At 44.6% G+C, this 25,669-nt stretch overlaps 1 protein-coding gene across 1 annotated transcript in view; it reads left to right on the top strand.

Moving 5' to 3' along the window:
• Positions 1-284: 284 nt before the first annotated feature.
• The window catches only part of CERS3 (ceramide synthase 3), a 64,188-nt gene continuing 38,803 nt past the window's right edge, over positions 285-25,669 (top strand). The window contains exons 1-5 of the mRNA XM_062204550.1: positions 285-457; positions 15,712-15,826; positions 20,007-20,125; positions 24,105-24,162; positions 25,330-25,380. Coding sequence (XP_062060534.1) covers positions 285-457; positions 15,712-15,826; positions 20,007-20,125; positions 24,105-24,162; positions 25,330-25,380 — 516 coding nt within the window. The remainder of the gene's footprint in view (positions 458-15,711; positions 15,827-20,006; positions 20,126-24,104; positions 24,163-25,329; positions 25,381-25,669) is intronic.

The following is a 25,669-nucleotide window of genomic DNA, read 5'->3' as shown; positions in this document are numbered from 1 at the left end:
ATACACCCACAATGTGTACATATGTTCTGCCGAAACTGTGAACAGTGGCGTGTTGAACTTCCATGTGCTGTGCCATCGCCAGAATTGCTCTGATAGCATTTGAAGAGCAATTCATGTTTAATACAATGAAGGGCCATGAAACCTACTTAAAAAATAGAGCTCCATTTTTGCCTTGATTTTATGTATTTTAGCTGAAGGTGGGTATTTTAGGTGAAGCTGTTCAATATTATCTCAATTTTGAGTGTTTGTTGTATGAGTCTAACATGTTTCTCTGTTTGTCTAGAATGTTTCAGACACTCAAAGAATGGTTCTGGTTGGAACGATTCTGGCTTCCTCCAAAAATGAAGTGGTCAGATCTCGACGATCATAACGGACTTGTCTTTGCCAAACCTTCTCACTTATATATGACGATTCCCTGTGCTTTTCTCTTGCTGATCATCAGATATTTCTTTGAAAAGTAAGTAGTGGTCATGTATTTTCCCTCCCCAGGCTCCCGTGTGCTCTCATTTAACAGGTAACTCACGAGTCTTAGACTTGTTGAGGTTCTTAAGACTCTGTTGTTCGGTGGTTGCCACTGATAGACTGATGGGCTTCAGATTCTTGGGGGGATTCACATGATCAGATGCACCCCAAATGCAGTCTAGAGGCCAAATAAGAAAAAGTGAAAAACACGGAACCCATTGAGTGCTTCAGTTTTAGGGTGAAGAAAACTGAGACGAGCGTTTAGTGTTGACAACACAGGCACCCTTTTGCCCTTTCTGTTCCCGGAAGGGCAGTGTTAGAAGGATGTCTGACTTGAGGATGTATTCTCATTCTAGAATGCCTGTAAAACAGCAAAAATGGCTCATGAGAGAGCAGGCCAAATATTACTGTATAACATAGTTCACTTTGAAGATTTATTTAAAGGTTTTATAACTGCCTTCATTACAAAGCATAAGGAAATAAAAGAAAAAAATCAATTTGCTTTCCTAGAAAAAGTGAACTTCTTTTTTCTTGATTCAATTTAAGTAGATTAGACTTCTAGCCTTTTTTATTAAAATTAGACTGGTGTTACAATAACAGGAGATGAATATTCGTCTATAATCTCTGTAGCTGTCTCTATTTCAAAAAGCTGTTACTAGCACATTAATTCATTTGGAGCAAAAAAGAATATTCAAATGTCAAGAGTTGGAGAAACTTAAGACAAAATCTGATAAAGATCATTTTGTCCAAGAAGAACCATAATACAGATCATATGTTTGTAACCGTTTGCAGGGTCCTTATCTCGGGAGTTAGTTTGACCAACCCTGTTTCATGGACTCTGCAAAAGGTTTTTCTACGAATAACAGCTTCACTTGGGCCAACAGTGTGTGATTGCTTTTGGGAGGGAGAGGGGGCCCCCGGATACCACTCAGCCCTAGCTGAGGACTTTTGAAGACGTTACTTCCCTTTTAACAGTTCATTCCACTTTTCCTCGCATATTTGAGTCTGTCAAAGAATGCGTGGATAAATAGGATAATTTGCTGCTGTAGTTCAGAATTAGTGAACTCCTCTTTGCTATCCTGTAATACTCGCTTTCCTTGCATTGCTGCTGGTGTCTCAGTTTGGTGTCTAGGCTCATTACTTGCTTCTGTTACAGATTTTCTACTTCTTGCTGGGCAGCTCTGTTTTTCAGAATTTGGTCAGGGTGGTGAGCCAGGAGGTTCTTTCGGTTGCCAAAGCAGCAAACTTGTTATGCCTTAGTCTAGAACAAGCAGGAAGAAATTTCATCCTCTTTTAGTACCAGGACCATTGTCACTTTTTATCAAGGGATTAAGTACGGTCTGTATTTTTTTTCCTATCACATTATAATTTTAACTCCAGTCACTCACCCTTAGCTTTTTCCATTCTGTGATGCCACAGAAAACTGTGTGTCACCCTCCTCGCCTCACACCCCTTTTAGTGCCGCACAAGGAAGGACACCTACTATGGCAGAGAACTCACACTGTTTGAAGTCTTCAGTGTATTTTTCCAGGGCGTCTGTATAATTTATGGAAAATTGAACCACTTATATCATTAAAAAATCACTTCTACCTTGCATTTAAATAGAAATTCATAGTATAATGATAGGTCACAAGCGGTGTGACCTCAGTCTGCAGGTGGTCAAGGTCACACAATTAGTATTTTTTAGAAAGCTTTTATTTAATGAATATAGATTTCATAGGCACAGCTTCAGGAATTTATCAGTTCTTCCCCCCATATCTGCTCTACCACCCCCACTCCTGTCCCACCTCCTACTCCCTCTCCCATCCCATTCTTCATTAAGATTCATTTTCAATTATCTTTATATATAGAAGACCAACTCTATACTACATATAGGTTTGAACAGTTTACACCCACACAGACACAAACAGTATAAAGTACTGTTTAAAGAAAGTTTTACTGTTAATTCTCATAGTACAACTCATTAAGGACAGAGGTCCTACATGGGGAATAAGTGCACAGTGACTCCTGTTGTTGATTTAACAACTGACACTCTTATTTATGATGCCAGTGATCACCCAAGGCTTTTGTCATTTGCTGCCAAGGCTATGGAAGCCTCTTGAGTTCACAAACTCTGACCTTATTTAGACAAGGCCATAATCAAAGTGGAAGTTCTTTCCTCCCTTCAGAGAAATGTACCTCCTTCTTTGATGGCCCCTTTTTTTTCCACTGGTTCACACTCACAGAGATCCTTCATGGAGGTCATTTTTTTTTTCCATAGTGTCTTGGCTTTCCAGCCTGAAATGTTCTCATGGGCTTTTTAGCCAGATCCAAATGCCTTAAGGGCTGATTCTGAGGCCAGAGCGCTGTTTAGGGCATTTGTCATTCTGAGTCTGCTGTGTGGCCTGCTGCCCATGTTGGATCATTCTCTCCTTTTTAATTCTATCTATTGTTATTACCAGACACTTGGTCTTATTTATGTGATCCCTTTGGTACTTATTCCTATCTATATGATCAATTACACACTTAAAATGATCACTTTAACTAGTAAGATGGCATTAGTACCACCCAGCTTAATGGGATTTGGAGTACCATGGCAAGTCTTTAACATTACCCTTAGGGGTAAGTCGTGGGAACTGTACATCTCCTCCCACTCTTATTCCCATTCTTATTTTTCACTGGTATCAATTTTCAGTTGGATTTATTATTATTATTATTATTTTACTTATTTGACAGGTAGAGTTAGACAGTGAGAGAGAGAGAGACAGAAACGTTTTCCTTCCATTGGTTCACCCCCCAAATGGCCGCTATGGCCAGCACTGCACTGATCCAAAGCCAGGAGCCAGGTGATTCCTCCTGGTCTCCCATGTGGGTGCTGGTGCCCAATCACCTGGGCCATCCTCCGCTGCCCTCCCAGGCCACAGCAGAGAGCTGGACTGGAAGAGGAGCAACCGGGACTAGAACCTGGTGCCGTATGGGAGACCAGGAGGAAGCACCTGGCTCTTGGCTTTGGATTGGCGCAGCGCGCCAACCGCGGCGGCCATTGGAGGGTGAACCAACGGCAAAGGAAGACCTTTCTCTTTGTCTCTCTCTCTCTCACTGTCCACCCTGCCTGTCAAAAAAAAAAAAAAAGAAAGAAAGAAAGTAATCTTGTGTTTCTCTCGTGCACGTTTTAGAATCTTCTCTTTATGTTTTACTGTGGTGAGTTTGCTTACAATGTGTCATGGTGAAGATCTTTTCTGGTCTTGTCTATTAGGAATTCTGTGTACTTCCTGTACTTGGATGTCCCTTTCTTTCTCCAAAGCAGAGAAGTTTTCTGCTATTATTTCATTAAAAAGGCCTTCTAATCCTTTCTTTCTCCATGCCTTCAGGAACTCCTAGATCCCATATGTTTGTTGTTTTTTTTTTTTTAAATAATATACTGTAGATTCCCAACAGTGTTTTTTAGTTTTCTAATTTCCTCTTTTGTCTTTGGTTTGCCTGTACAATTTCCTGTGCTTTGTCTTCTAAGTCCGATATTCTTTCTTCTGCTTCACCGATTCTGTTGGTAAGGCTCTCCACTGCATTTTTATTTGTTCTGTTGAATTCTTCATTTCATTTTGGTGTCTCTTTAAGATCTCAGTTTCCTTCTTCCTTCCTTCCTTTCTTTCTTTCTTTTTTTTTTTTTTTTTTTTTTTTTTTTTTTTTTTTTTTTTTACAGGCAGAGTGGACAGTGAGAGAGAGAGACAGAGAGAAAGGTCTTCCTTTACCGTTGGTTCACCCCCCAGTGGCCACTGCGGCCGGCGCACCGCACTGATCCGAAGGCAGAAGCCGGGTGCTTCTCCTGGTCTCCCATGGGGTGCAGGGCCCAAGGACTTGGGCTATCCTCCACTGCACTCCCAGGCCACAGCAGAGAGCTGGACTGGAAGAGGGGCAACTGGGACAGAATCCAGCACCCTGACTGGGACTAGAACCTGGTGTGCCGGCGCCGCAGGCGGAGGATTAGCCTATCGAGCTGCGACGCCGGCCAAGATCTCAGTTTCATGGGAGAAACTTTCTTTCATGTCCTGTATGGATTTCAGTAGCTTGTGCATTTGCTTATGATTACTTATATGTAATCTTATGATCAATTTTTTGAATTCCATTTCTTGCATTTCTTCTATCTCCTCATCTTCACAATCTAGTATTGAACTGTCATGTTCTTTCAGGGGCATCATGTTGTCTTTCTTATTCTTGTTTCTTGGATTGGTGCGTTTGTTGTTTGACATTTGTGGAGATTTGGTTTCTTTTCTTTTCTTTCCCTTTCTCCTTCCTTTTTTCCTTCCTTCCTTCCTTCCTTCCTTCCTTTCTCCCTTCCTTCCTCCCTCTCTCCCTCCCTCCCTCCCTCCCTCTCTCTCCCTCTCTCTCTGTTGCTGTGGTGGCTTTTATCGTTGTACTATGACTCTGTAGATAAGTGGAATGTCTACTTTCAGTGAATCTCTGGAGACTTGTAGTGGGTGTGGCCAGAGAGCTCCGTTCAGTTCTCCAGTTAAGATGACACACCCAGGTCTGATGTGATAAATTGTCTCTGTCTCTTTTTTTAATCAGGAGGGAGGTTTATTCTGCTCAGCTGAGCTCCTCTCCTCAATGGAGACTGGTGCCTGAGCGCTACCCCAGTGGGTATAATATTCGTCTGCTCTGTCCCAAGGACCACACAAAGGATCTGTGCAATCCTCAGTGTAAGTTCAGGTTCCCCAGCAATGTCTCTCACCAGGTTACCAGGAACCCCCACGCTTGTGGAGTCTCCCACTGAGACTGCTCACAGTCCCAGCCACACCATGAGTCCTCCCACACAGCCTCAGTTTTTTTCTTTTCTCACAGTCCTGGTACAGAAGCCTCACATAGTCATAAGCTCCTAGCCCCCTGTTAATTATCCCCACCAGAGTCAGGAGTCTCCACTCGGCTGGTTGCTGGGTGCAGACATGAGCTGGTACATCTGTTATGTATGTCCAGAGCAGTGTCTGCTCTATCAGCTTGTTACAGAAAGCCATTGTAAAGTGATCAGAGAGAGAGAAACATGTCCATCCTGTCCTTTTTTTTTTTTTTTTTTTCTCCTCTAGTCTGGCTGATACACTTTCCTCCACGGGGCTCCAAGCCGGGTTCCCTCTAGCCTCTTCCTGCCACTTTTCACCAGTGGCTTGGGCGGCTGCAGTCTGGTCTCACCTCACTTTCCAGTGCTGGTACATAGGCTTTTGGCTGCTGGAGTCCTGAGCCGTGGGCACTCACACCCTCCACGTAGGTCTACTGTGTCTCTCTAATTTTGGTAGAGTTTCCTCTGCAGCTTTCTCCCTAACTCTTCCCTGAGACTACTCTCTCTCCACTTTTTTTTAAACTATCTTCTCCTGGGCTAGAGCAGTAAGCTCCCTCCGTACTCTATTGTCTTGGAACCCCACAATTAGTATTTAAGGAGCAGACCTGGTACTTACCAGGTTCAACACTGCTGGACATTCTTTTCTTTTGTTTTTTTTTTAAAAGAGGTTTATTTACTTATTTGAAAGTCAGAGTTACACAGAGAGAGGAGAGGCAGAAAGATAGAGTCTTCCGTCTGCTGGTTCACTCTCCAGTGGGTGGAGATGCGCTGTTTTTGAAAGCCAGGAGCCAGGAGCTTCCTCCAAGTCTTCTCACATGCATGCAAGGGCCCAAGGACTTGGGCCATCTTATACTGCTTTCCCAGGCCATAGCAGAGAGCTGGATCAGAAGTGGAGCAGCCACTTGAACCGGTACCCATATGAGATGCAGGCACTGCAGGTGGCGGCTTTACCCTCTGTGCTACAGCACTGGCCCCTGGACATCTTTTCTACTGTGTCAGCACTACTTGAACTTTCCCAGTGAAGCACTTTTGATGGCCCAAGAAGAAATAGCTTAAAGAGGTGGTCACTACTGTGAACTTGGACTAGACTATCTTAAAAAGTCCTGTGGGTCTGACACCCAGTTCCAGCATATCCTGTGGTATACTTATCACAAGCGAGCTGCCTTCTTCAGTCCTGGACTGGATCTACACTACGCCTCTCGCTCTGGGAGGGGAGCCGGAGCAGGGACTTGGGTAGCTCAGTTCTGTCCTCTGGTGCTAACCGAGAGCCAAGCATTGAGGAAATAATGTCCCTCCCTAAAAAAGCAAGAATGGCGAGACAGGCGGTCAGAAATGAAGAAACAGATTGAAAATGACTGACACTTGCTTTGTATTTGCATGTCCAGTCCTTGCAGGTGTTGGCTGGTGGCTCAAGGTATGGAGGGAAGGGGCAGCTGACTAGTTTACCTCCTGGGCATTCATTATGTGTCTTAAGTGTAATTTGAAAGGAATTTAAGCTACTCAAGTTTCAATACTTGCGGAATAAATACATTCTCTCAAAATAAATTAGGGTCCCAGAAGAGTCCAAAGCACGAGGGGAGGAGGAAAAAATCCGAAAGTCACCTTTTAAATTTTACTTAACTGTATGACGACTGGCCCTCCTGCCTCCATCATTTCTGCTTGGCAGCATGAGGTCCAGTGGGGCAGTGTGTCCATCCTTCTGGAAAGAAGGCTGGGGGAGGTGGAGCAGTCCAAGTGTGCTGATCGACAGGAGTTGAGAAAGGACTACCACTGACTGTCTTAAAATATGTACGTGAGGGGCTGGCGCCATGGCTCACTTGGTTAATCCTCTGCCTGCAGCGCCAGCACCCCATATGGGCACTGATTTCTAGTCCCGTTTGCTCCTTTTCCAGTCCGGCTCTCTGCTGTGGCCCAAGAAAGCAGTGGAGGATGGCCCAGGTGCTTGGGCCCCTGTACCCACATAGGAGACCAGGAGGAAGCACCTGGCTCCTGGCTTCGGATTGGCGTAGCTCTGGCCATTGCAGCCATTTTGGGGGGTGAACCAATGGAAGGAAGACCTTTCTCTCTGTCTCTCTCTCACTCTCTGTAACTCTACCTGTCAAATAAATTTTTAAAAAATATGTGTATGAGACCACGGTTCTGCCTGGGAACCGTGTTACTCCAGATATTTTTGTCCTCATTTATAAAATGCTTTAAAAAACTCTCCTTACAGGGCGTCTGAATGCTTGGGAATTGGACTCAGTCTTCCATCAGTAGGCTGTTGCTTCTACAAAAGGTTTTTCAAAAGTTCATAGAAAATTCACATTATGAAAAAGCTGTGCATGGAGTTCAAATGACCTTTGTACCAAAATAAACTCATAATTCTGTTTGTCTATGAACTTTTGATGTGCCCTCATACTTATGAGAAGTGTTTAAACTTAACATACTTAATATCTGCTTAGTCCTACATTCCTTTTATTCTGTGACACAATACTGAAAATAAACAAGGTCTGAGATGGCTTAACTTTTGAGTCCCGTGTAACCGATGGGGTGCTGGCCAGAGAGGGGTGTCAAGGTGTCAGAGTGGGGCTATCTGGAGTCTCAGCTCCGCAGCAGGAGCCAGCCTGAGGGGCTCTGCTGGTGTTTAACCTGCTGTGGGACCATTTGTATGGGAGCAGAAGTGTGCCACCTCTTCTCCTTCCTGTCAGTCTGTTTTTTTCCTACACCGTATCAATAAAATAAATGTTTAGCTTCAGAAACCTCTCAGGTCTCTTCTGGAGCTAAGACTTACTATATCCTTCCTCCTTTCAGTTCTGTTTATCAAATATTTGTTGTGCTTCTCTTATTTTTCAAAATTGATTTTATTTATTTATTTTAAAAGATTTATTTATTTGAAAGGCAGAGTTAGAAAGAGAGGGAGATTAGGGGAGAGAGAGAGAGATTGATTGATTCCAACTGCTCATTCACTCCTCAAATGGCTACAACAATTGGGGTTGGACCAGGCTGGAGTCAGGAGCCTAGAACTCCGTCTGGGTCACCCATGTGGGTTCAGGGGTGCAAGGGCTTGGGCAGCTTTCTGCTACTTTCACAAGTGCATTAGCAGGGAGCTGGTGAAAAGTGGAGAAAGCAAAACTTGGACTGGCACTCATATGGGATGCCAGCATTGCGGACGGGGTAGTAGCCTTATGTGCCACAGTGCCGTCCCCAAAATAGATTTTTAATGGAGTCCTTATTCATATTTATCTACCTGTATCAGATAAGGTGATAGATTTCCTAGGTTTATTTGAAAAGGGAGGATGAAACTGAATCCGAAAACTGTATTGTATTTATACAACTTCTTGGTTCTTTTAAAAAGTCTTTATTTTATTTGAAAGGCACACACATACACGGGATTGGGGCGCAGAGGGTGAGAGAGCTCATCCGCCAGTTCATTCCCCAAATGCCCACAACAGCCGGGGATGGGCATCCAAAGCCACTCCATCTGGTGTGGAGTGCCCTGGAGCCATTATCTGCTGTCTCACGGGTGTCATTAGCAGGCATCTGGAATCAGTAACACAGCGGGGACTTGAACCCAGGTCCTCGGATGTGGGATGGGGGCCCCCAAGCGAGGTCTTAACAGATTGCCAGACATCCACCCCATATATACTTCCTCTGTTCTATTAAAAATGTTATTTCTGTCTTCAAAGTGAACAGAGAGGGCCATCTTTCTCTTGTTTGAATTCATGATTTTGATACGTCTTTGTTCCTCATGTCAGCAAGTCCGCTGTGGACATGTCTCTTTATTCAAACATGTATACCTGACACTTATCTCTCACATGACCGTTTGACCCTTCAGGGAGGAATGTTATATTTGACCCTGTGGTTAGTTTTATTCCATTGCTACATACACCTTTAGTTCAGTTCCACTTTGCTTTTCTCTTTTTCCCAATTTTTTCATTTCTAACATTTGAAGAGATAGCACTGAGTGAATGTAATTGAGAATAATACTACTCTATGAAACCATTTCATATTTGTGTTATTCTACTTGTGAAAAAAAAATCATTCATTTCTCCCATAAAATGTTTTAACTAGTAGTATGGATAAATTAACCAAGTTCATTATTTGTCCAAAACTTTGTCAAATATATTTTTTGAGATTTAGTTAATTTTAAGGCTGTGTTAGTTTTTTTTCAGGTTTAAACATGAAATTCATTTGTTTTATACATCTTAAATATAGTGCACAAAGGTAAATTTGTGTGTGTGTGTGCGTGTTAATTCTTTTTTAAAAATTTTATTTAAGGTAGACAAATTTCATGTATTTCCTCTGTACAGATTTAGGAGTGTGATGATACTTCCCGCCCTACCCTCCCTCCTGCCCTTCCTCCTCCTTCCTTACGCTGATAGCAAAGTCATTGATCAGATTCCTCAGATCACAAAGACATAGCACATCGTCTTTGGTTGGTGTAAGAGGTCTTCTGAATTACTTTTTCATTAATTACCTTTTGTCTCCATTCTTTGCTCTCAGTCCTCACCACTCCCACCCCTCACTGTGTTCTGATGTATTTGATAACCCTTTGTTTGTATGACCTAGTAAACCACATGCTTTGTGTCCATGAACAAGTATATTCGTTCTCATAAGTGGTAAGACCTCATTTCTTTCTTCTTTTTTTGAAATTTATCACTGTATTTTGTGATATATTTACATTGCTCTGTGTACATCTGGTGAATAATTAGCTTGTTTTTATGTCTGTGAAATGTGTGGTCCATTTCCAAGAGAACTTAGTCCATCTGGAAGTTGAACTGACTAATAGTTTTTATCAGATTATCTTAGTAAATTTTTTATCCAGTTTCCATGGATAAAAATATTGAACTAAAGAGATCAGTGATAATTCATTACTAAAGTTTTCATTATTAAATTAAACCCAGAAGCTTCTAAGTAAGTGCGAGGACAGACGGAGCAGAGCGAGCATTCGTCCGAACTGCAGGAGACCAGGGACATGTCACTGTTTTACAAATCGACTTTCCTGAGATTTGAGTTTTAAACAATGAAGTTCATCCAAAACCTCATGCCTTTTGACAAATGTGTGCAGTCATGCAACCATCACCAAATCATAAAATAGGTTTCCATGATCTGAGAAATTCCCTTGTGCCCATTCAGTCCATCTCCTCCCTGCCTGTCAGTCCCTGGCAGTCACTAACCTACTTTCTGCCACTATAACTGCATTTTCCAGGATTTCTTGTAAGTGGATCATAGACTGTAGTCTTGTTTGTCTGATTTTTTCATTTAGCATAAAGCTTGTGAGACTTTTGTTTGTGTTGTATGTATCTATGAATCATTGTTATTGCTGTGTCCAATGTTATGGATATAGTGTACTGCAATTTATTTATCATTATATTATCAATATAATATCATTATATTAGTTGACGGAAATTTGTTTGTTTACAGTTAGGGTCTATTACAAAGGAAGCTGCTGTGAACATTTCATTACCAGAATATACTCGGACATACGGTTTTATTTTCTTAGGAAAGATCTGAAACATTTGCTCTTCTAAAGACACTGTGTCTGTGTGCAGTGGGATATTACCCAGCACTGAATGGAAACAAACCACAAATGCACACTGTGACGCTGTGACACTGTGACATGGCTGTCCCTCAGAAGTGTGCTCAGTGCAAGAAGCCAGACACACGCAACTGTACACTCACACTGTGCCACACTTGCATTAAATACCAATCGAAGGCAGAGCCATGCCAACAGAAAATGGGCTAGCAGTTGCCTAAGGCACAGGTGAGAAGAAACAGGAGTTAACAGTGGCAGCATGCAGGATCATAGTGGGCTGATAAAAATGTTCTAAAACTAATTGTAAAGGTTGTACAACTTGGTAGGATTCTGAAAAAGTCATTGAATTGTATATGTGAAAGAGTTGAATTATATGATACACAACAATGCCTTAAAGTTATTTTTTCTGAAAAAACACATTGCATAATAAAATGTAAATACAAGTCATAGACAGAGAGAAAATATTTGTAAAGTGTTTATCTAATGAAGGACTTAAATTCAGAATATATAAAAATTATCATAATTCAGTAATAAGCAGAAGTAACTTAGTATTTGAAACAGGCAAAAGATTTGAACAAAAACTCCATCAAAGGACATATGCAGATGGGAAACATGCACATAAAAACATGTAATTTAGTCATTAAGAAAATAACATTAAAATGTTATTTAGACACTAAGATCACAATGTCTTAGAAGTTAGCAACAATGTCAGAGTGGGGGCCTACACAAATTCTCTCCTCCATAGCAGCAGCCTAAGAACCAACAAAAATGATCAGAATCAACATTTTCAGAATTCAGAGTTAGCTGAAGGCTTACAGCAGGCAAGGAATTGTTACTCAAGAAAAGTGGCCGAGCTTCCCTAAGAAGAGTGAGCCTGGGACACTCACCCTTCCCCTGTTCCATCCTGCCCTCGCCACACCTGTGATAGCCTTCAAATACCAGGAGCCCACAGTGACTGCCTGGCAGCTTTTGAAGGGAGTTCTGCAGACTTGGCATTGCATCAAAGCATTGTTACTAGAGGATGGTCATTGTCAGACCTGTCGGGTGGCTTCTTGGAAGACACTTACAAGCAAGGCTGTCTTTATTGGACCAGACTTGGTGGAAAAAAAAAAAAAAAGCCTTTTCCCTGGAGATGTTTGTCTGACAACAGTTGCAGACTTTAGCATCTCACTTTCAGTAATGGATGGAACAACTTGGAGGAAGATCAAGAAGGAAGCAGAACACTTGAACAGCACCGTCAGTCAACGAGCGCTGATACACATCTTGTCATGCGCACAAAGAGCATCTTCTAGGATGGAGAGAATGTTAGAGGTGCTTGGGATGACATAAAAGTGATGAAGGGGAAAAAAGACTGTCCACCAAGTGAGACAGTGTTTCAGAATAAGAGAAATTAAGACACTCTCAAATAAACGAAAGCTCAGACTGAGTGAGAATAATATGTGAGGGAGTAACTTGAATCCACAAGGAAAAATGTGGAACACAAGAAAAGGTAACCTGTGTAAAAAATCAGCAAACAATGTAACTGCATTTTTTGCTTTTAACATTTTTTCTCCTGATTTAAAATACATTTGCATAAAATAATAATCATAAATCTGTGGCATGGGTGCCCATTTCATGAAGATCTAATTTGTGTGCCAATACTAATACCAAGGAAGCAGGAAGTGATGGAGGTTTTGTATCCTATTGAAATTAATTTGGGATTAACCTGAACGAGGATGTTACAGTTTAAGATGCTAATTGTAATTTTCTGTTTTAAGTTCTAAAAAATAACTTAAAGAGTAAAAAAAAAAACTGAGTAAGGAATTAAAGTTTCCACACAAACACAGCAACAGAGTTTTGATGTGCATGAGGCAAGAACTAACAGAACTGAGGGAGAAACAGACAGCAGTAGTACTCGCAGACGTCAGGACCCCACTGTCCGTAACGGACAGAACAGCTCGGCAGAAGATCAAGAAGGAAGTAGAAGACTTGAGCAGTGTTGTGAATCGCCCAGCGCTGACAGACCTCTGTAGAGCACCCCACCCAACAGCATCAGAATGTTTGTCTCCTCAGGTGCAGAGCGCTCTGTCGGATAGATAGCTTGTTAGTCTTCATAAACGTAAAAGGGTTGAAATCATACAAAGTATGTTTTCCAACCACAATAAAATGATATTTGAAATCAATAACAAGAAAACTGAAAAATTAACAAATATGTAGAAATTAAATAACATTTAAAAAATTTATGTGAGAGAGCGAGAGAGAGCTATCCCGTCTGCTGGTTCACTCCCCATGGCTGGATCTGGGCTGGGCCAGAACTGAAGTCAGGAACCATGTACTCAATTTAGATCTCCCATGTGGGTGACAGGAAGCCAATCAGTTGAACCAGCCCTGGGTCTGCATAGCGGAAGTAGGAGTCAGGAGCTGGAGGCAGCAATTGAACGCGTCTCTCCAGTATGGGATGCAGGCCAAACGCCCACCTCCGAGATATACTTACATACGCAATCAGAGGCTAAACCATAAGGACAATTATAAAATACTCAGACAATGAAAAAGAAGATCCTATGCTTGAAATATGGAATGCAGCAATTTCAGTACTTAGAGGGAAATTCATAGTTGCAAATACCTAAATTTTTTTTTAATTAAACTTTTATTTAATGAATATAAATTTCCAAAGTACAGCTTATGGGTTACAATGGCTTCCCCCTCCCAAAACTTCCCTCCCACCCACAACCCTCCCCTTCCAATCACATCATGATTCATTTTCAATTCTCTTTATATACAGAAGATCAGTTTAGTATATATTAGGTAACGATTTCAACAGTTTGCCCCCATATAGCAACACAAAAAATACTGTTGGAGTACTAGTTATAGCATTAAATAAGAATGTACAGCACATTAAAGACAGAGATCCTACATAATTTTTTTTTTTTTTTTTTTTTTTTACAGGCAGAGTGGACAGTGAGAGAGAGACAGAGAGGAAGGTCTTCCTTTTTGCCGTTGGTTCACCCTCCAATGGCCGCCGCGGTAGCGCGCTGCGGCCGGCGCACCGATGGCGGGAGCCAGGTGCTTCTCCTGGTCTCCCATGCGGGTGCAGGGCCCAAGCACTTGGGCCATCCTCCACTGCACTCCCTAGCCACAGCAGAGAGCTGGCCTGGAAGAGGGGCAATCGGGACAGGATCGGTGCCCCGACCGGGACTAGAACCCGGTGTGCCGGCGCCGCAAGGCGGAGGATTAGCCTAGTGAGCCGCGGCGCCGGCAATATTTTTTTTAATTAATTAATTTTCTATGCCATTTCCAATTTAACACCAGTTTTTTTTTCAATTATCTTTATATACAGAAGATCGATTCAGTATATAATTAGTAAAGATCTCATCAGTTTGTACCCACGCAGAAACACAAAGTGTAAAAATACTGTTTCAGTACTAGTTATAGCATCACTGCACATTAGACAACACATTAAGGACAGATCTCACATGGGATGTAAACAAGAAGAAAGAAATCAATCAGCTCACCTTCTCTCTCAAGAAATTAGAATAAAATCAAACTAAACTTAAAGCAAGCCAAAACTAGGAAATAACAGAATAGAATGGGAAATTAGCCAGAACTAACACATGCCCAGTAGAACTGCTTGAGGCTGGAGTACCAAGTGTTCATAGGATAATGGAAAACTGGAGCCCTGTAGGAAGGAATGCAAGATGGTACAGCCACTTTTTTATTTTAAAGATTTATTTATTTATTGGAAAGGCAGAGTTAGAGAGGGAGAGTTAGAGAGATCTTCCATCTGCTGGTTCACTTCCCAGACAGCCCCAATGGCTGGAGCTAGGCCAGACTGAAGCCAGGAGCCAAGAGCTTCTTCCAGGTCTCCCACACAGGTGCAAGCTCCCAAGTGCTTGAACCATCTGCTGCTTTTCCAGGTGCATTAGCAGGATGCTGGATTGGTAGTAGAGCAGCCAGGATAGGCACCTGGCACCTATTATATGGGATGGCGGTACTGCAGGCAGAAACTTTATCCGGTGCACCACAGCCCTGGTCCCGGTATAGCCACTTTGAAAAATGGTTTGTTTTAAAGTTAAATGTACACTTGCCTTCCCACCCATTCATCCAGTTCCTAAGTATTTACTCAAGAGTCATACCATTTTTTCATGTGTTAAAATTTGAAATTACATACTAATTTCTTTAAGAGTATGTCACCAAGTAAAATTTTTTCTAATAACAATTTAATCCCTGGCAGGTTTTTAAAAATATTTATTTATTTATTTGAAAGTTAGAATTGCACAGAGAGAGAAGAAGAGGCGGTGGCGGTTGGGGTGGGGGGAGTTTCATTCCACTGGTTCACTCCCCAATTGGCTGTAATGGCTGGAGCTGCATCAGTCCGAAGCCAGGAGTCCGGAGCTCTTCCAGGTCTCCCACGTAGGTGCAGGGGCCCAAGCAATTGGGTCATCTTCTACTGCTTTCCCAAGCCATAGCAGAGAGCTGAATGGGAAGTGGAGCAGCCAAGACTTGAACTGGTGCCCATATAGGATGCTGGCACTGCAGGCGGCAGCTTTACCTGCTACGCCACAGTGCCAGTCCCCCCGGCTCTCTTAAAAATGAAATTCTAAGTAGGATAGTCATCCTAATTCCTAATATTCATATATAAGTATGTGTGTTAATATAAAATAAATTTTAGAATTTGTGCAAATATTTTATTGTGTTTTTCTAAATTGTTGCTTGTATATAAGTCCTGAAAATTTGTTTGCCTTGCACTGTTATTTTTTAATTTTTTTGGCACCTGGACAGGGACTTGAATGCCTTGCACTTTTAAGAGGCAGGCTGTTGGCTGTACGCAGCCCCAGTGACAACACAAGCGAATGGTTGGTGATTCATGGGGGACCTGGTCACAGCTTCAGTTCTATGCAGTCTGTGGATTCACTGTCCACCACTGAACTGACTTTCCGTATTTTTGTAGGTTTGTTGCTACACCTCTAGCAAAAACATTTGGCATTAAAGAGACAGTTCAAAAGATTATTCCAAATGCCATCTTAGAGAATTTTTTCAATCACTCTACAAGGCATCCTTCACAAGTAAGTACCAGTTCTTTACTTTTGGATATAAAATCCTCCTTTCTCTTCCTCCCTCCCTCCCTCCCTCCTTCCCTCCTTCCCTTCCTCCCTTCCTTCCTCTCTTCCTCTCTTTCTTTCAATATTTCCTTTTGTTTATTTGAAAGGCAGGGATTCAGAGAGAGAGGAAGAGACAGAGAAGGGAGATCTTTTATTCTCTGGTTAATTCCCAAGTGCCCACAATAGCTGGGGCTGGGCCAGGCTAAAGCCAGGAGTTTGGAATTCCATCTGGGTTTCCTGCAGGAGTGCAGGGGCCCAAATACTTGGGCCGTATTCTGCTGCTTTGCCAGGTGTACTAGCAGGGAGCTGGATTGGAAGTGGAGCAGCAGGGACTCTAACCGTAGGATGCTGGTATCACAGGTAACCTTCTGTGTGTTACAATGCCAACCCCAAAACCTCCTTTCTTAGTCATCTGTGTCTTATCTCACTTGTACCAAAAAAACTCCAGTTGACTACAAAGAATTTGATTCATTTGGATTTGTTTCTTTGTGTTATTGGCAGGTTATACAGCATCTCAAATGTAATACAAAGTTACAAATACGTATTAGGATGTAAGATCATAAATTTCAGTAGTTGAATTGTTTCCTATAGTTTTAAGCCCTAAAGATCAATATCATGATCTTGGTTTAAAGATGAAAATTTAAATTTTAATGTTAGGTTTCATTTGAATGGTCGTAACATACAAAGTGTACTAATCAAAAAATAATCATTAGGACTTAGAAATCCATATATGGCATGTTGATGATGCCAAAATACATTGCATACATCACCTTCATGGCAAGCTCCAAATCCGCTGTGTGCTGCCTGTTCTTCAGAAATCTACGTTTTAAGAACTGTGATTCTCTTCCCCATACAAAGTGTCCTTCATAGAGCTGGTGGTGCACTGCACGTCCATGCATCAGAGGAGGAGATTTAAATTTAATAGTTGTAAAATCTAGTCCCCTGACAGGTCCAGTGTTAACATCTCTCTATTGCACAGCCATAGTTAAAATAACAGGTGAAACAGAGCTTCCCCACAGCGGCACACCATCTAGAATGGAAAGGACAGCTCCCATCAGTCACGGAGAAATCAAGTCTGTGCTGACGCTGTTTCACAGTGGACATTTTGAGGGTCTTGGACTTTATGGGCTGAATTCAGCTGCTGCTGGACTTGATCTCCTTGCTCTGGGGGGCTCCTTGCACATGGAGGCATGTGGAGGTTTGATCACAAGGCCTGAGGCACTGTACCCAGAGTGGTTCATGGCTAGCCAGAGCTGTCTCTGACTGTGTCACCCTCAGCTTCCATATTTGACTGCTTTTCTAAAACAAGGACAGTCTGAAAGCTGTCATCACATGGCTATATTGCCGTGTGCTCTAAATTACTACAGTCATTCATCTAAATTCTTTTGCTGACACTGGTGACAATAGTGCCTAAGCATCGTTTTGCATTTTTCAAAAGGGAAACTGGGGGGTACCCATCATCTTCCTCTGTTTCTGGTTGGAGTAACTGGTTTGGTGGCCATGCCTCTGTCAGATATGAAGAACAGTGCTGTCCTAGCAGTGGCCAAGACTTTCAAGTCAGTTTTACAGAGCATTTGAAATAATCTGGAAAATTTGATTTTCACCAAGTTTCCTTGCTTTGGAAAGAAAATGGCCATGTGACAATTAAAGGAAAACGAACCAAAAAACTGAAAGAGACTTAGAGAGGAAGTCCTCTTCCCTCTCCATGACTGAGAGGAAGGTGAGGCCCAACAAGGGCACCTGGGCCGTCTGTCCTGCAGCTCCTCAGTGGTGGAATCAGACCTAGACCCCAGCCCGTCCATCTTGCTGGTGCCCATTCTGTTTTACCCCAGTGGCTCCCTAATCTGCACACAGGAAGTGAGGGTTATATTCCGGGGCAGGCACCGGGTTAAGAGTCTGTTGGGATGCCTGCATCCTAGGTCGGAGTGCTGTGTTCAGGTCCCTGCTCCAGCTCTGACTCCGACTCCGACTTCCTGCTGAACTGTTGCAGAAGAGATCTGAAGAAAATGGGCCACTCCAGGAGTCACCAAGTGCCCATCGGTGTGGTCAAGGAGGACTTCTGGTTTGCCAGCTTGAATCATCCGTGTAGTCAGAAGTTTAGACAGCGCTGACCACATCTAGTGCTGACCACATTTGTTGCCACGTGAGGCAAGAGAACCAAGGAGGCTGGGCACTGCTCCACAGTTTCAGAGTTTCTCAGTGAAGAGGCCGGGTCTCTCTCCCCTCTCCTCTCTCTCTCTCTCTCTCTCTCTCTCTCTCTCTCTCTCTCAGATTTATTTGTTTATTTGAAAGGCAGAGTTACAGAGAGGCAGAGGGAGAGAGTTTTTCATTCACTGGTTCACTCCCCAAATGGCTGCAATGGCTGGAGCCGGACTGATCCAGAGCCAGGAGCCAGGAGCTTCTTCTGGGACTCCCATGTGGGTTCAGAGGCCAAGGGACCTGGGCCATCTTCTGCTTTCCCAGGTGCATTAGCAGGGAGCTGGATCAGAAGTGGAGCAGCCAGGACTCGAACTGGCATCTCTATGGGATGCCAGCACTGCAGGCAGTGGCTTTACCCCCTACACCACAGCGCCAGCCCCTAGGCCTGCTCTTGCTGGCAGTCACTGCTCTACCTGTAGGCCTGTCCTGGAGGTGCTGCCTGCGGGGTTGCCTCAGCCTGCAACCCACTGCTGAGTGCTCATGGCAGTTGCAGGACGGAGGTTAACAACACAGGTTGTGAGGAGACTGTCGGCCCGAAGTCTGCCTCTGCTGCGGCCTGTGTGTGCAGATGGGCAGTTTAGCAGTGTGGGCCTCATTCCCCTCTATGATTGGAGCAGAATAACAGTGTTTATCTCAGAGGGCTCTTGTGAGGATGGAACGGAAGCAAGTCATGTGCTTGGACTAGTGCCTGGTCCACAGTGGATGCTCAGTAGAGCTCAGCTGTTGTGGGTGGTCTGTTCCCAGCACTGGTGTCTACACTGACCTCTGTGGGAACGTGTTCAGACCTAGCTTCCCAACTGTGTCTCACAAGACCATCCCTTGTCTCTTAATGATGCCTATTTCCCTTCCCGTCCATCTTGTGCAATTGTGCATTGTAGGTGTTCAGTAAATACTTGTCTCACAAGTTAATTAAAGAGAATACTTCCAGAAACTTCTGTTTGCAAAATTTCCCTCCCAGTGCCATTGTGGTGGCTGAGACCAGCCTGGTGGAGCCTGACTCGGTCCAGGGTCACTTGGACTCTGATACAGAAAAAGGCCAGATCACAAGGGGTGGATTGCTGCTTGTGTCTTGTACGTGCCTTCATCAAGCAGATGTTTGTGAAAGCAGTGGGCTAATAACAAAACTGGGTTTGTCCTAATGTCTGGGAAAGTTCCAGAATGAGGACAGGAACATTAGTTTTTCTCACTGCTGAGTCTCCAGTACCTAGCACAGTGCTTGGCACTAGTGAGTGGAAGCTCACTCACTGGCTTCAAGTGAGTAAACATTTGAGACAGTAGAGCTGGGCCCAGAGCCCTTTCAGTGTAAGAACAGAGAGAATACAGTAGGTTGGGGCCTCAGAATATATCCTGCTGCCCACCAGGCAAGCACATTGGAACGATAGCCTTGGGGAATCTGCTTTATGTTTTCAAATTATATTAGAAGTAAAGGGGTGCTTTTTTTTTTTTTTTTTAAAAAATAATTATTTGGTAGAAATAGAGTGCTCCTATTCACTGGCTCACTCCCCAAATGCCTGCGACAGCCAGGACTGGGTCGTGGCCAAAGCCTGCAGTTTCTGATACCTCAATGCAGGTTTCCCGTGTAGGCAGCTGGAACCCAGCTATGGGGACCATCACCAGCCCTCTTCCAGAGTATGTGTTAGCATAGAGCGGGGACTTGAACCCAGGTATTGCACTGCCTTCTGCTGCCTTCCCATGCACATTAGCAGGGAGCTGGATTGGAAGTGGAGCAGCCAGGACTTGAACTAGTGCTCTGATGCAGAATGCTGACAGCACGGGCAGCAGCTTAACGCACTGTGGCACAGTGCAGGCCCCTGGCTTCAGATCTGGTGGCAAGAAGCCTCTCCTTCCCTGGACTCAAGCTCATGCAGCTGACCTCTCTGTCTCTTCCCTGCCCGCCAGGCTGCTCTACGTTTGTCACTCGCTCGCTCCTTTCCTCTCGTTTCAGGCTGACATCTACGGACTGGCAAAGAAGTGTCACTTGACAGAGCGCCAGGTTGAAAGATGGTTTAGGAGGCGGCGGATCCAAGACAAGCCTTCCAGGATGAAGAAATTCCAGGAGGCTTGGTGAGGAGGGTGTGGAGGGCTTGGACATGCTGTGGGTGTATCCCGTGACTGCGGTCACCTCCGGGAGCACTGGCGTGGGTGCAGAGGGGTCTGGTCCGGGGCTGGCCACTCACTGCCTCCTGTGCTTGCAGTCGCCTCCCTACAGAGCAGGCAGCACAAGTGCCCTGAGGGGAGCAGAGGTGCCCTGTGCTGTGCCTGAGGTCCGAGAAATTGCAGGATGCCTTCGCTGGGTCCAGGTTGGCCTGCGTCCCAACTCACTCACCAGTTTCATCAGAGCAGAGAGTGTCTGAGAGGCGCGTGTCCTCCTCTCAGGTCTCCAGCTGTGAGGACCTCCTTCTGTCCAGCCTGGCTGTGGCCCCCAGCCTGTCCCACTGTGGCTTCCCAGTCGGCTTCACAGGATGCACCAGGGCCCTGCTGTTTGAGGAGCTGCTGGGCGCAGTCTCCTGGCTCCTATTCTGGTGCTGTCTCTGCTGCATGTGGTGCACCTGCCACCCTGTAGAGTCCCCTGTGCTGGTGACACGGGTGATAGCCTGCCATGGGGTTCAGGCCCAGGAGGGAGGTCAGAGTGCCCCTCTCCAGCCAGGCAAGGCAGAGGGGGCTGCTGGGATCCCCTCCTCACACAGAGCACTGGTTTAAGCGGGAAGGTGTGGCCTGGCCAGCAGCCTTAAGCAGCTGAGTAGGGAGACAGGAGCCTCATGTGCGAGACCCCTGACCTGCTGCAGCCCCAGTGTCAAGCCGTAGGGCGGTGTTCTGTGGCCCACTCAGGGCAGGACCAGGTGGGTATGGCAGGTGCACCTGGCATGGCGGCAGCATGGCTGCGGAAGCTGGAGAGGAGCTTCCCAGAGGAGAGGACGCCTGAGCTGGCCCTAGAGAATGGGCTGGGTTTCGGCAAGAGCAGAAAGCAGGAGCTGAGGGCAGAGCAGGGAATAATCGAGTATATTCAGGAAACAGGACGTGGGCCCACAGATAGCATTCACACTTGATCCTATTTTTTAACAATGGCACCGTTAAAAATTGTTCTGGACTAGATAAACAGATTAAAGTAAAACTCCAAGCTCTCTCATTGTGTGCAGACTGCTTTATTCTACCAGGTCCGGGCTGGCCTAGGAGATCATAGTGCCAGGTCTGCAGCCCCAAGCACTGTGGGAATGTCTAGCACCAGGCTCTAATGGATACTGCCCACCAGGCAGCACTTCCTCCCTGATTCCAGGTGGATTTCTCTGGGCACCTGGGCTCCCTGTGTTGTTTCCTCAGCACTTTCTTTAATGATGGGCTGTACCTGCTATTCCAGAGCACTCCCGGCTTTAATCCTAGCAGGTACTTTTTTTTTAATTAATTTTTATTTGAGAGAGACATAAAGAACGTGCTCCCATCTGCTGGTTCATGCTCCAGATGAGCACAACACCCAGGGCTGGGCAGGGCCACAGCTGGGAGCCACATGGGTGGCTGGGGCCCAATTACTTGAGCCACCAACCTGCTGCCTCCCAGGGTGCACACTAGCAGGAAGCTGGAGTTCCACGTTGAGTCCAGGCACTGCAGTGTAGAGCCCAGGCACCCTAACTCTAGGTGAAAAAGCTCACTCACTCCTTTTTAGTTTTTAAATCCAGTCTCTATTAGCCGAAATAACATTTCCCCTGCAGTAAGACACGATTCCCGTCTGCCTGCAGTTTCTAGGCAGGAGAGCCCCCCAGTGCTGGACGGGGGGCTCTCACCTCACCCTCACTGACCTGCTGTGGCCGCCTCTCCCACTCCCCAGCCCCATCTCTGGCCCCATCACCATCAGCCACGTTCACTCTGCCAAGTCCCTCCTGATCTCACCCTGCAGTCCCATCTTCTCCTGTTACTGTCATCTTTGCAAAACCGACCAATGTCAGAATTTTTTTCTCAGTGTTTTTTTTTTTTTCTCCCACAATTACATGGGTCTCAGCCTTTCCTGGAGTAAAGGAAGTTTTACAACCTTGGGTTTATTTGAAGTGAGTGCAATGGCGCCAACAGACAGCATCATTCATCTTGTTATCAGTTGAGGGTAGCAGTTCTCAAACTGCTTGGCGTCAGGATATCATATTCTCTTAAAAGCTCTTGAGGCTCCCAAAGAACAATTATGTGCATTATACCTGTATAATATTTCCTGTATTAGAAATGGAAAGTGAGACATTTGTAAAACATGAGACTATGCAAGCTGTCATTTCATCAGTATAATTTTACTGAGAGCAGTGTTGTGATCCTGTCACATAACCTCATTTGTGAGGGAAGGAGAGGGAAAGGGTGAATAATACTTTAGTATTGTTATGTACACTTTTGGCCTCAAGGGCCCCTGGCGCAGGGCAAGCTTGGAGGTCTCGCTCAGCCTCAGATCCCTTCAGGATGCATTATATCTACTTTTTAGGGCTGAAATAGTCTGTAGGAAGGGGCTAATTATAATACCAGCTTCATAATCTTGTTAAAATATGTTTTGAATTCCTGATAAAAATGTGACTACTCATATGGCCTGGCACAGTCCTGGGCACAGGGTCAAGACATCAATAAATGCTTGAGAAACAAACAAAATAAGGTTTGCCCCTGGGCTCGAGCTGCATTGGTGGGCTGACTGGCCTATGGTCTCCTCTTTCTTATACTTCTTGTTTGGACAAAGATAATCCAGGACCCCAAGGAAATGTCCTCTGTATCTTTGTTGGACCAAACGCAGATAAAGCAATGACAGACAGGTCTCGAGTTTCACATGGCACAATGCCCTTTAGGTTTCGCTGTGGTTCAGCTTTCTGAGTGTTGAACCCAAACTAGTCATGAGAGACTGTGATCCAGTGTGGAGGCAGTGACGGGCTGGGGGCAGAATCCTAACCCCTGCCCTTTGGGTTATGTGGCCTGGGGCAGTGGGCCAGTGACTGCATCTCCAAGACCAGAAAATGAAACGTGCCTACATTCCTGTTTCCTATGATTGCAGGTGTGTTGGGGAAAGCTCCACAAGGGCCTGTCACACATGTAAGGAACAAATACTGCTTTATTATCATTATCTCAGCAATCACCAGATAAAATAGGAATGATTTTTAAAAGGAATTTTATTTTGGAAAGTTGCACACACACAATAGCAAGAGTATGTAAGGAACTGTGTATGCTACTGCCTGTCACTAGCCGTAACAGTTGTCACCCAAGGCCACTCCTATGTCATCCAACCCTACTCACCCCTGTCGCACACAACAGACTATTTTTGAAGCACATGTAAGACATTATATGATTTGATTTGTTGGTAGTGTATCATATGTCTTTAAAATTTAGGACTCTTGTTTTTTAAGCAAAAATTGTAATACTAGGACCTTATCTGAAAAATTTTAATTTAATAGCAACAACTATTCCAAAAGTGTTCAGATGTAATTGCCTCAAAGATTTTCTTTATAATTTATTTCAATCAGAATCCAAATAAGATCGATATATTGCAGTTGGTTGACACGGTGTCTGTCAAGCGTCTTAATGCATAAGTCTTCTTCCATGTACAGCAACAAATATTTTCTTTCAAAATCTACTCTTAAGAGAAAAGACTGAAGTCTGGCCATATAGAGGTATTTGAAATGGAATTTAAATGGGAATAAACTAAGTGATTGGACTAATTAGAGTCCGTCGTGTTTTGTTGGCGACAGTGTTAATATCAAACCATTGTAGGCTTTATGTCTGGACAGCTACCGTATGTTGTTGCTTGCTTCAGGTTAAAAAGATGACGAGTCCGTTCACAAATTACCTTCAATGGCTGTTACGTTTTGAAATAAGGTTTATTTTCTCATTTTGTGGGCTGAAGGACTTGCTGTGCAGTAGCCCTGTGGCTGAAGAACTCGCTGTGCAGCAGCCTTTGGTGGAGGGCAGAGCCGGGCTGTGGACGCGGGAGCCTGTGACTCCTCTGTGCACTCTTAGCTCTGCCCCGCCAGTCCCAGTCTGCCCTGCGGCTCAGGCTGCTCTGCAAGGCATTGAAGACTGTTCTTTCTTCCCACAGCTGGCGGTTTGCATTTTACTTAGTGCTCAACATTGCTGGAGCCGCATTCCTTTATGATGTAAGTTGTCTTTTTGATCTCTTTGATTGGAATTTGTAATTTTTAAGATTCTTGCCTAAAAGTTCCTGTAAGGTCCAATGCTTCCAGTTAGAAAACCAGTTTTAGAGATTCTCTCAGATATATATTACATATTATATATTAAATATGTGTTACATATTATATAATATATATTAAATATATATATTTAAGTTTATTTATTCATTTGAAAGAGTTATACAGAGAGACAGAGAGATCCTCCATCCACTGGTTCACTCCCCAAATGGCCTGCAATGGCTACAGCTGAGCCAGACCAAAGCCAGGAGTCAGGAGCCTCTGCCAATCTCCCACATGGGTGCAGGGGCCCAAGCACATGGGCCTTCCTCCACTGCCCTCCCAGGCCATTAGCATGGAGCTGGATTGGAAGTGGAGTAGTCAGGACTCAAAACAGCACCCTTATGGGATGGCAGAGTCTCAGGTGGTGGCTTTACCCACTATGCCCAACGTCGGCCTCTCTCTCAGATATCTCATTGCTACAGATGTCTCCAGACACTGGCATCGCTGTGGGAGTCTGATCTCTAGTGGTTCAGAAGTCATTGTGGTAGTGACTCACTTGCTCACGGCGGATCCTGGCTTTACAGGCGTTTCCTCAGCACTGGCTGCCGACCTCAGGTTCTTTCTGAGTCGTGGATTTCACAGGCCGTGGGCAGTGAACACCTAGAGAGTGACAGCAGAAGTAGATCTTGCCCTGTGTCTCATTTCCCAAAAGAGCACCAAGAAGAGCTCATATTTTCTGCTAAAATTAGCCTTGGACTCTGACAATTTTTTTTAGAGATTCTTTTTTATTTATTTACTTGAGAAGTGGAGTTACAGAGAGAGGGAGAGACAGAGAGAAAGGTCTTCAATCTGCTGCTTCACTCCCCAGATGCCGCACAGCTGTAGCTGAGCTGATCCGAAGTCAGGAGCTTCCTCCTGGTCTCCCATGCAGGTGCAAGGGCCCACACTTGGGCCATCTTCAAATGCTTTCCCAGGCCATAGCAGAGAGTGGGATGAGAAGTGGAGCAGCCAGGACTTGAACCGGCGCCCATATGGGATTTTGGTGCTACAGGCAGAGGCTTAGTCCACTCTGCCACAGTGCTGACCCCTGGACTCTGACAAATTAACTTCTCTCTTGGCTCCTTTTTCCCCCAGAAACCTTGGGCGTATGACCTGTGGGAGGTTTGGAATGGCTACCCCAGACAGGTAAGTCCCCTCTGGCACAGCACCCTCCTCACTTCCACACCCAGGGCCCTGAGCTTGCCCCTGGCTAGGGCTGAGTGCCCCCCTTGTGCTTTGCCCACTGCCCTGGCTACAGCACTGACGCAGCCTCCTCACCCTTAGTGCCCCTCACTCGTCTCGTCCTGGGGTTTGTGTACAGTCAGTGTAATCACGCACTACAGTTTAGATCGCCCATCTTACTGTTGCCTGTATTTTATTTTTAAAGATTTTTATTTATTTATTTGAGAGAGTTACAGACAGTGAGAGGGAGAGA

Source organism: Lepus europaeus, chromosome 11 (genome assembly GCF_033115175.1).
Source record: "Lepus europaeus isolate LE1 chromosome 11, mLepTim1.pri, whole genome shotgun sequence".
Lineage (NCBI taxonomy): Eukaryota > Metazoa > Chordata > Mammalia > Lagomorpha > Leporidae > Lepus > Lepus europaeus.
This window is presented reverse-complemented; position numbering and strand designations above follow the sequence as displayed.